The sequence below is a fragment of the Barbus barbus genome (assembly GCF_936440315.1).
Source record: "Barbus barbus genome assembly, chromosome: 26".
NCBI classification, from domain to species: Eukaryota; Metazoa; Chordata; class Actinopteri; order Cypriniformes; family Cyprinidae; genus Barbus; species Barbus barbus.
The window spans coordinates 25,979,282-25,990,945 of NC_136754.1; the positions used below are offsets into that span (position 1 = coordinate 25,979,282).

At 36.0% G+C, this 11,664-nt stretch overlaps 1 protein-coding gene across 3 annotated transcripts; it reads left to right on the forward strand.

The window, feature by feature from the left end:
• On the forward strand, positions 1-4,346 carry LOC306845944 (agouti-signaling protein-like). Of its 3 annotated transcripts, none has more exons than XR_013782025.1 (4): positions 1-228; positions 1,736-1,812; positions 2,047-2,648; positions 3,271-4,346. XR_013782025.1 is itself a non-coding variant. In XM_079378965.1 (4 exons), the coding sequence occupies exons 1-3, from the start codon at positions 81-83 to the stop codon at positions 2,230-2,232; spliced, it is 411 nt and encodes a 136-aa protein (XP_079235091.1). In that variant the 5' UTR covers positions 1-80; the 3' UTR covers positions 2,233-2,243; positions 3,265-4,346. The 3 variants fall into 3 exon arrangements, 1 of the variants encoding a protein (XP_079235091.1); XR_013782026.1 differs by having other exon boundaries at positions 2,047-2,778; positions 3,271-4,137; XM_079378965.1 differs by having other exon boundaries at positions 2,047-2,243; positions 3,265-4,346.
• Positions 4,347-11,664: the final 7,318 nt, after the last annotated feature.

Sequence of the window (11,664 nt, forward strand, 5' to 3'; positions counted from 1 at the left end):
GGACCTCACTTGTTGAGTGATCTCCAGGAGGACGGTCTGACGCGAACCTGACACACCTAAACACTCCGCTCGATCGGAAAATGACAAAGGCAATGATGAAAGGATTTGTGCTGTTCGTCTGCTTGTTCTTCACAGTTGTTCAGTCCATCGCGTGCGAGGCGAACAGGATAGATGCGCGCAAAAAGCACGAAAACGACGTGGCGCACCACAGCTCTGCCATAACAACAGGTAACATATTATATCTCAATTGACATGAATAGAAAATTGAATCATTTAAGCAGCAACCAGTATTTAATGTTTAATTTAATATATTGATAGTAACAGTTTATAACAAAATGCAAATATTTGCATGTATTCACATATTATTGTACTATAAAAAATAATGATAAAAAACCCCTAATAAATATGTTAATTTAACCAGCAGCCTAAAACGAACATTTAATATTCACTGTATAACGTATATAATTCTATTAAATTATATCAAATTCTAATTACTTTATATAATTATATTAAATGATAAAATAGGTAGGCCTATATTTTAATTACATATATTTAATAAAATATAGTAATTTAACAATCAGCCTAAAACCAACATTTAATATTATATTATATAATGATAGTTTACTAAAGTTACAGTTAATGTTGTTTCATCTTAATTTATAATATATATATATATATATATATATATATATATATATTAAATATGTGTGTGTGTGTGTGTGTGTGTTTGTGTCTATAATGTATAATGCATATAGTTGTCTATATGCACATATTGTTATAATATAAAAAAATTATTGTAAATATATTAAAATATATTAAATTAACCATCAGGTTAAACCCATGATTTAATATTCAGTTTAATATAATGATAGTTACTGTTACTGTAAATAATATAATATATATATATATATAGTTGTATCCATGTATCCATGTTTTATTATATTATTTATAAAATAACTCTATATATTTTAATTAATAGAAATATAATGATTTAACCAGCAGCTTTTAGTTTTTATTTAGTATGACAGATACTGTTTAAAATATAATGTGTGTAGTTGTATATGATAACCAGCTGATTAATTTAGCATAAGATTAGATATCTTGAATCCACTACATTTGTGACCTGATCTGCTTAACTTGAGCTTTTTATTTTGAATCCTTTCTATTCCATTTTTGTAGGCTGCTTTGCAGTGTTTGAATGTGTGTGTGTGTGTGTTCCCCTTGATAAAACACCTGTCTGGCCTGAATTCACTGATGAATTAAGATGTTTTACCATGCCTTCTGATGACATTTTATCATTTACTACTGATCACATGACGTTAGATCATTTACTATGCCACGTGACAACGTGTTGCTTTTCACACATACAGCAATCAGGCCAGTATAAACATGCTTTCCAAACACAAAGGCTCCTTTTCTTCTCTGAGATTTGCAGCTACTGTCAACGTCACTAATGAGGCTTAGAAGAAAACCAATTTTTTTTAGCAATTTTCCACGCACAGTCTCACCATTCACTACCCTGCACTCAACAGCTCCAGTGAAAGGCTCATTATTTTCGGCAGGCATCTCATGTGAACAGGCTGATGGGAAAATCTACCGCTGTCTCTTTCAAGTGCCACCTGGGTTTCTTCCATTTAAGTGTAGAACGGTAAAATGTGAACTCGAAAAAAAAAAAAAACACAAATGTATAACTGCATTTACAGTCCTAATTCAGTGCATCTGTGCATCCCAACAGGAGCGTGGAATCAGGAGAAGCCAAAGCGACTCTTCGCCAGGACTCGCTATCTGTCTCAGCAGAGACATCATGTGGTGGTACGTTCCACACATCACACCGTCTCCTTAAACGTGGACCCTAATACAACAAAAGCCAACATTGTTCAAGTGGACTCATGCACATCTGTCCTTTTGCAAGAGCAAGAATATAATATTCCTTCTTGGAAATTTGGAAGTTAATCCTTTTTACATTAAAATCCTTGCGAAAATAGAACTGTATTAGTTGTTCTTTACCCTGTTTATTCGTTTCTCATGAAAATATGTGTCCTCCAGAGACCTAAGCCCAGGCATGAGGCGGTTTCTCTAGCCCAGACTCCAGCGCGGCGCTGCGCCGGTCTGATGGAGAGGTGCTCCCCACTCACTCCCTGCTGTGACCCATGTGCTTCCTGCCACTGCAGGCTCTTCAACACCATCTGCCACTGCTGGAGGCTCGGACACCTCTGCCCCAAGAAGACCTAATCACCCCAGACGCACATATATGTACAAAAACACAGTTATGAAAAGTTGATTATTGGTTGCTTATTTAACTTCACTTCTTGAAGTTTGATGGTATCTTGTTCCCAGCTTTCAACAATTCACCAAACAAAGCCATTTTTGTTTGTTTTTTGGTGATGACACATCTAATTTGACTCGCTTCGACCAAGATTGTGCCAAAATACTGCTAGAGTTTAGTTACATACTTTGATGTTCAAGGAATATTCCGTACAACTGGCACAATGTTGATTACCACAGAAATGATTTTGACCCATCACATGTTTTCTTTAAACCAGCATAAATTGCAGGCAGTACATTGGAAGTGAATGAGGCCAATTTTTGGAGGATAAAAAAAATTAAAAATAAAATAAATAAATAAATAACCTTGTGATTTTATAAAAGCTCCTACATAATTTCTTTCTGTTAAACACTTTGTATCATTGGAGCTGTGAAGCTGTTTAAATAATTTTTAAAGTCATTTATGGTTTTAGAATTTACAAAATTGGAAATAACTGTAGACAGAAAAGGTTAGTAAGTGACTGAAATCGTCTTAGGTTATGTATGTAACCCCAGTTCCTCAAGGGAACGAGATGCTGCGTCTGGAGACGCTTTGGGGACGCCTTCAGCATAACCGGCTCTGAATACCAATGAAATCTGTCCAAAGGATGGGCGAGACGTCACGGGCGAGGTGACGTAATGACCAGCTGGTATAAAAGCTGAAACCGGTGTCAGCTTCTATAATGAAGCAAGCTCTGGCAGGGATGCCGGAAGTGTGGCCTCAAGACGCAGCGTCTCATTCCCTCGAGGAACTGGGGTTACATACGTAACCTAAGACATTCCTCTTCAGGAACTTGAGCTGCGTCTGGAGACGCTTTGGGGAACGAGATAGCCATGCTGCCAGACTTACCAATCCCTGCCCAGTGTGTATCCATGTGGAGCACATCTAGGGCAAGAGGACGGAAGAGCCACTTGTATTCAGAGCCGGTTACGCTGAAGGCTTCCCCAAAGCGTCTCCAGACGCAGCTCGAGTTCCTGAAGAGGAACATAGGAACACACATATTGTTTCTGTGAGGTTGCATTACTGAACGATGAGTATTTCAACATTTACCAATTATCTCCATTCACTTTTTTTGTGAATTGTCAGTGCAACACAAAATGTCTGATTGTTTAAAGAAAAAGAGAGGCAAGTGGGGATTCATATTTGTGGTAATAAACGCAATGCAGTTGAACCTGGAATATTCCTTTACTAAAACAAATTTCATTTCATAAAATTAGTTATTAGTTAATGTTAATTAATGCATTGCCTAACTATGACTAATGGGACTTTTTTGTAACGTCTTGCCAGCTTTTTTTTTTTTTTTTCTTGCATTTAGCAAATATTTGTTCAGAACAGACCTCCAGATCCACCATATGAGAAACACTGTTATATAACACACATGTAGCTGTGCACCTTCACGATTTATACCTGTACTTCTACACACTCTTATACTGCTATGTAACACACCATGGATCATGACATTTAACTGTACAGTGAATGTTTAACGTCCATATGACTCGAGTTATTCACTCTCTTTTTGCACCATGACACTAATGTGACTCGTTTGCCGACTGGAGATGTTATTACCGTTAACTCTTGTAGAATTCATGCTGGCAAAGTTTAATTTTTGTTGTTATTCTCAATATTTTTCAACCCTTGTTAAGCAAGGGGCACATACTTTTACAGAATTTTTGTTTATGTTTCATGTTTAACTTGTACAGAATTAATGTAACAGTGCCTAAAAAAAGCTTTAAATAAGACAAGTCATTTTAGGTGCAGAAAATGTGAATCTAATGTTATCCTCATACTGTGATCTTTTAATAATAAGTTTTAAGACGCTCATTTCTACTGTGATGAGTCCACTGTCATTTTTCTGATTTCTACACACAAAATGTATATGTGGATGTTAAGAAGACACTATTGTGGATGAAAAGCTTCTTTGAGAAAAGTTATCATTATATAGTTCTATCCACTGTCAGGTCATATTGACTGAATATTATTAGAAAAAAAAATTAAAACATGTTCAATGTGCTTTCTTTATAATAAAAACATTTAGAACTGCATCATGGGAACTTTACTTTCCTCTATAATACTTCTTAAAGGAACGGTTCACCCAAAAATGAAAATTTGCTCAAAAAGTTACTGACCCATATCATGTAGTTTGTTTCTTTATCTGAACAGATCTGGAGAAATTTAGCATTACATCAATTGTTCACTAAAGGATTCCCTGCAGTAAATGGGTGCTGTCAGAATGAGAGTCCAAAAAATATCACAATAATCCACAAGCAGTGCAAATAATCAGCAAGCTGTGTATTTGTAACAAATAAATCCATAATTAATGGTTCGTTAGGATAGGACAATATTTGGCTGAGATATTTGAAAACCTGGAATCTGAAAAATCTGCAAAAAAATCTAAATATTGATAAAATTACCTTTAAAGTTGTCTAAATGAAGTAGCAATGCATATTACTAATCAAAAATTAAGTTTTGATATACAGTGGTGTGAAAAAGTGTTGGCCCCTTCCTGATTTTTTATTTTTTTGCATGTTTGTCACACTTTAATGTTTCTGATCATCAAACTAATTTAAATATTAATCAAAGATAACACAAGTAAAGACAACATGCAGTTTTTAAATGAAAAAGTGTTTGCCACCCGTCCTGTTAAACCGTAACTGTGGTTTATCAGTACAGTTTCTCTAGCCACACCCAGGCCTGATTACTACCACACCTGTTCGCAATCAAGAAATCACTTAAATAGGACCTGCCTGACAAAGTGAAGTAGACCAAAAGATCCTCAAAAGCTACACATCATGTTGAGATCCAAAGAAATTCAGGAACAAATGAGAAAGAAAGTAATTGAGATTTCCAGCGAACCACAGTGAGAGCCATTATCCACAAATGGCGAAAACATGGAACAGTGGTGAACCTTCCCAGGAGGAACGACCCCAAGAACGCAGCAACGACTCATCCAAGAGGTCACAAAAACCCCACAACAACATCTAAAGAACTGCAGGCCTCACTTGCCTCAGTTAAGGTCAGTGTTCATGACTCCACCATAAGAAAGAGACTGGGCAAAAATGGCCTGCATGGCAGAGTTCCAAGACGAAAACCGCTGCTGAGCAAAAAGAACAAAGGCTCGTCTCAGTTTTGCCAGAAAACACCTTGATGATCCCCAAGACTTTTGGGAAAATACTCTGTAGACTGACGAGACAAAAGTTGAACTTTTTGAAAGGTGTGTGTCCCATTACATCTGGCGTAAAAGTAACACAGCATTTCAGAAAAAGAACATCATACCAACAATAAAATATGGTGGTGGTAGTGTGATGGTCTGGGGCTGTTTTGCTGCTTCAGGACCTGGAAGACTTGCTGTGATAAATGAACCATGAATTCAGCTGTCTACCAAAAAATCCTGAAGGACAATGTCCGGCCATCTGTTCGTGACCTCAAGCTAAAGAGAACTTGGGTTCTGCAGCAGGACAATGACCCAAAACACACCAGTAAATCCACCTCTGAATGGCTGAAGAAAAACAAAATGTAGACTTTGGAGTGGCCTAGTCAAAGTCCTGACCTGAATCCTATTGAGATGCTGTGGCATGACCTTAAAAAGGCGGTTCATGCTCGAAAACCCTCCAATGTGGCTGAATTACAACAATTCTGCTAAGATGAGTGGGTCAAAATTCCTCCACAGCGCTGTAACAGACTCATTGCAAGTTATCGCAAACGCTTGATTGCAGTTGTTGCTGCTAAGGGTGGCCCAACCAGTTATTAGGTTTAGGGGGCAAGCACTTTTTCACACAGGGCCATGTAGGTTTGGATTTTGTTTTCCCTTCATAATAAAAAAAATCTTTCAAAAACTGCATGTTGTGTTTACTTGTGTTATCTTTGATTAATATTTAAATTTGTTTGATGATCTGAAACATTAAAGTGTGACAAACATGCAAAAAAATCAGGAAGGGGAAACTTTTTCACACCACTGTATTTACGGTAGGAAATTTACAAAATATCTTCATGAAACACGATCTTTACTTAATATCCTAATGATTTTTGGCATAAAAGAAAAATCTATAATTTGACCCATACAATGTATTTTTGGCTATTGCTACAAATATACCCCAGCGACTTAAGACTGCTTTTGTGGTCCAGTGTCACAAATAGTTGCTTCTAGCTAAAATACAAGTCCTTTATCCATAATACTTTCTCCAGTGAAAAAGTCATCTTTTCTGAATCAGAAGAGAAATATGCACAGATCAAGCACCGTTTACAAGTGAAATCTGTCCAGAGCAGTTCTAAACAAATATGTCTGTGGCTTTTGATGTGAGAAAACAACAGGGGAAGGACTTTTGCACTGGAAGAAGCGTTATTATGGATTATGGACTTACATTTTGGCCAGAAGCGATAGTTTAAAGTTAAATTGCATTAATGATGTATTTGTTTCTTACAAACTTGCAGCACTTGACAAGAATTTTTGTACTTTAAGTATACTGTATACTGATACTTTAAGCAATCTGTCTGAGCTATACTTCATCTAGTCCCACATGAAATCTGAAGTGTGGTGAACAGAGACTCCTTTCTGTTCTTAGATTGCAGTTAAAGCAAAGAGGGGATAGAGCCTTTGCTATTGCTGGCCCTAAGAGTTTATATCAGATCGGCACAGTCTTTAACTGCTTTTAGATCATCTCTTAAAACTGTTTTTTTCCCTTTGGCTTTCAACACGTTGTGAGTTTCCATCATGAATGTGTGGTTTGCCCTGTGCTTTCGTTTTATGTTTTGTTCAGCACTTTGGTCAGCTGCGCTTGTTTTGTTTTTAAGTGTGCTATATAAATAAAACAAACTTGAAACTTAAGTATTAATTTTTATAACCAAAACTGTACTTTAAGTAGACGTAATTATACTTTTCTCAAGTATAGCTTGTTAAAAATATTAAGTACAAACAGTATAAGCCAATAATACTTTGGTATAATTTTGGGTTACGCTTTATTTTAAGGTTCCCCTGTTACAGTGTAATTATACATTTAAGTACTGAGTAATGTTAATTAACATATACTTACTTTATGGTTAGGGTTTGGCTTAGGGTTACTTTAATTTATTTATTGTTATTATAATAGTAAGTACATGTAACGTGTAACAAGGTCACCTTAAAATAAAGTGTTCCCTAATTAATTTATTTGTTATATCTCTGATGGTAAAATGTAAAGTATTTATTTTTAGTTATTTTTTAACTTATTTTTAGTTTAAAAGAACTACCAGAGGACTTAAAGGTTTTGGTGACACTTCAGTTTAAGGACCAATTCTCACTACTAACTATTAACTTCAACTTTTGTCTCAATAAACAACTAATCTGCTGTTTATTAGCCTAAAAGTTAGTAAGGTAGTTGTTAAATTTAGGTCGGATTAAGGGATCTAAAATATGGACATGCAGAATAAGGCATTAATATGTGCTTTAAAAGTACTAATAAACATCCAGTATGCTAGCAATATGCATGCTAATAAACAACTAGTTAATAGTGAGAATTGATCCTTAAACTAAAGTGTTACCAAGCTTTTCTCTTTTTTTTTAAGGCTTGGAGAGAGGCCCATTATGACATCAACAATGAAAGGGAGGAAGGTACCATAAAATGCTTCTTCACTTTGCAGTCTATCGGTATTCCATAAACTTTTTATGAACTCTTGTAAAATAAGTGCACTTTCATTGTGAATATTTACAACCAGCCATCCTTGAGCCTATTACAAACTATGCAATATTTAAAAATAACCTTTCACATGAATTATCTGCAGCTTGACAGAACTAGTCCACAGATCTGTCGTCTTGAGCACCATAAATATCCGTTATGGTGTTCTTCTGCAAAATTGCTCATCTGAGTTTTTAGTGATTTGACAAGGCTCTGATTTTATATGATCCTCACAAGATCATCACTCAAAGTAACAGGAACATTTCTGCCATCCTTCATGTCTGGAAAACCTGTCATGCACCCGCTTCAAGGAGTAAAGGGAGAACACAAGCCAAACATCTCCCACATGCTGTCTGTATGCAGATATAACTTATGTGTTTGGATACAATCACTCTAATACAGAAAGATCTATGAAGCTTTTATTGGCAGGGAATCAAGTACAACGTAGAGAGCTAATGCACATTTAAGCTTACACAGGAGGATATTCATTATTAAAAGTTCAATTTTTTTAAATGCACATGCATCGCACAGTGAAGTTGTGTAGTGTGCAAACCGTTTCATCTTTATTATTTTTTATTTTTAGAAAAACTGTTTTTCTATATATTGAAATGAATGTGGCAGACATACCTTCAAAGGTCTAAGTACAGTAAAAAGTACTCAATAATACTAATGAACTACATATGCTTGTGTATACTTTGTGGAGCTGCTTGTCAAACAGGTCAGTTGACACCTCATGTCTTCACTGGAGTCACAGCATCACTGCAGTAAACCAGACACCACTCTCACACTGAAATTAAAGCACACAAATTATGAAGGCTGTGAATACTTTTCATAAAAATGAATTCACTTTCATGCTATTACATACAAAGTTCTGTCATGAAACTCTAGATGGTGCAGATTGATAGGTTGTAACTCAATCAGCATCAGCAGCCAATGAGCTCGCTGCACAACATTCAAATACTCGACTAGTGGTTACTGTAGCAGCTGCAGCACGCTTTAGGATCCCTCCACCTCCCCCAGCTCCACCTGTATAGATCTACTACAGGGTCATTTCATGTATGTCATATATATGGGTTATATTGTATATGTTATATATGCAGCAGCAGTATTTCTTACATGCTCACATCAGCATGTCTATGGATGTATTGTAGCAGTGTAGCAGATTTATTCCGCCAAGACCAAACACATTAACATTGTCATGTATACTACCATGCTAAATTCTCAGAGAGTTGTCATGACACAAATAATATTTTTTTTTTTCAAATAATTGGGATATGGCCTTGTGCAATTTTTCAACTGCAAAAGACTGGAACAGAATGTTTATGTCATGACACAATGTTTTCATCATCTCAGAATGAATCACATTGTGCTCACACCACACAAATATCTCAGTACGAGTTTGGATTGAGTCTGTGGTGCAATTGTTAAAAGTTGAAGTGTTTCAGTTTAACATTTGCAAACATAAATGTAAATAATAATAATAATAGGTCCCACTTTATATTAGGAGTCTTTAATAATAAAATAATTAACTGTTAGGTACAATGTACCTATTATGTTCATGTTGAATTGGTGGTATATTTGGGTTTAAAGATTAGAGGTAGTGTCAACTGTGTAATTATAGATGTAGTGATGCACTCAGTGTGAAAGCAACGTTCGTCAGCGATTTGCCTCTCTTTTTCACATCGCGCTCAGTGTGAAAGGCCTTTAGGGTCAGATTTACTAACCACTTGCGCCAGCACAAACCATACTTTGGCCTTGAAATAGTACTGTCAGGATTTACTAAAGTCACGCAGTGAAGAATTAGCACTAAAAAGGACACAATTCTTTTCGCGCCTTATTGAAAATGCATTTGTAGGAGTCTCTCTTTCAGACGCAAAATTTATGGGAGGAGAGTATTAAAATGAATCACGCAACGCCCACTCCCACAATTTTTATTATTTTTCACACAAAGAATGATTTGATGGTCCACAGTTTCGATTAATAAAGCCTAATTTTCGCATAATTACGTGAGGAATATTATTTTATGAATTCAAAAAATTTTAACATGCTGCAGGATTTGAAAACTGATGCATTTGAAGGTTAGCATCACATATCCAGCTTCATATGTATGATTTTTCTCATTCAGTAGGTTTACTTCGTAGCTCACGAAGTAAACCTATGGCGTTGCACTTGGGTGATGAAGAGTATGGTATACGTATGTAAGTAAAACAAGTGATTTCCTGTTGCCAGTATGATTATAACAGAATATTGACCTTTAGATGTGTTCAGATTGGACATTGTATGGCTGAGTTACAACTACTTCCTTTTTCCATGGTGAAACATTGAACTTTGTCAGGCCACCAAGAAAACACCCTTTAACAACAACTCAAGATCTTTGCAAATTAACAAAGATCTTTAGAGTAGACTGATCGAATATAATGTTGATGTCATTTAATCTCTAGGAGGAGTTAGTTACAGTGTAGAACATGTCACATGCACTTCCTGTTGCCAGCAGGTGGTGCTGTGACAATAACTGAGTATGGGCATGGTCATGTGTTCTACACAGGACTCTTATCAAACATGTGAAGTTTGGGGCAGATCAGACATTTTATGCCTGAATTATAACAGCTTCCTAGTTTATCAGGCCACCACAGACACGCCCTTCAATGAAAACTCAAGATTTTTGCAATTTAACGTCACAAAGGGCTTTAGATTACACTGACCAAATGTGGTGTTGATCTGTTTAAATCTCTAGGAGTTTGTTTAAATATAACGCCTCAAAATAGCACAAAACTTGCAGAGAAAATTCAAAATAACAGACTTCCTGTTGGGTTTCGGACTTCGGACCCGGGGGGAATTTTTTGTAGGTATTGGTGTGTTACATGTGTCTACTGAATTTCGTTAATGTATGTCAAACAGCACGAGGGGCACTTCGTTGAAATTTTATAGGTGGCGCTATTGAGCCATTTTGCCACACCCACTTCTGAAACCCATATCAGATGTAAATTTCCATCCCTTCTGGTGCGTGTGCAAAGTTTCATGAGTATTACATGAGTATTACATTGTAATGCATTATTCAGTAGGACTGACTTCATTGACGTGAAAATGAAAAATTAACTTAGTGGACCAAAGTGATCTGAGTCCAGATTCAATGTGAATGCAACAAAAACTGGATGCTTTTTCATTCAGTTCAGTTTGGGGTCAGCCCTTTTCATCCGAATTTGTTAAAGAGTAACTACTGATATACAAAAGGATGTGGGAAAAATATTACATAACTTGATAATTCACAAAATAATTTTTGTACACTCTGTTTATCATAAGACTTGCTGTTTCATTGTGATTTTACAGTGTTTTTAAAATTTATTTTTATATATCCAGGCAACAGCAATATGAGATGTTAAATGCTTTCCATGTTGCAGATCAAACCACAATATTTGTCAGACTAATCGCAATGTGATTTTTTTATTCTTTTTTTTTTAACCAAACCATGCAACCCTAGCGGTTATCTATTTAAATTATGGTTATAGATTTCCCTGCATTTGCATGAATACTGACCGCACTGCACTGGCAGCTCCAGTGGAACATAGTTTCTATGGCATAGATGGATATAGGCAGAGGTCACAAAAGGCTGGTCTGGAAACATCTGCATGCTCATCACATACACTCCTTTACAGTCCTTTACACTCCATCATGAAGTGAGAGCGAGAATTCTTCATCTGAAGTTCATTGTGT

Excerpts from the sequence above, each read along its gene's own strand:
- LOC306845944 (XM_079378965.1), top strand. The coding sequence starts at position 81 with ATGACAAAGGCAATGATGAAAGGATTTGTGCTGTTCGTCTGCTTGTTC. Across the intron at positions 229-1,735 it reads CAGCTCTGCCATAACAACAG|GAGCGTGGAATCAGGAGAAG; the intron begins GTAACATATTAT and ends GCATCCCAACAG. Across the intron at positions 1,813-2,046 it reads AGCAGAGACATCATGTGGTG|AGACCTAAGCCCAGGCATGA; the intron begins GTACGTTCCACA and ends TGTGTCCTCCAG.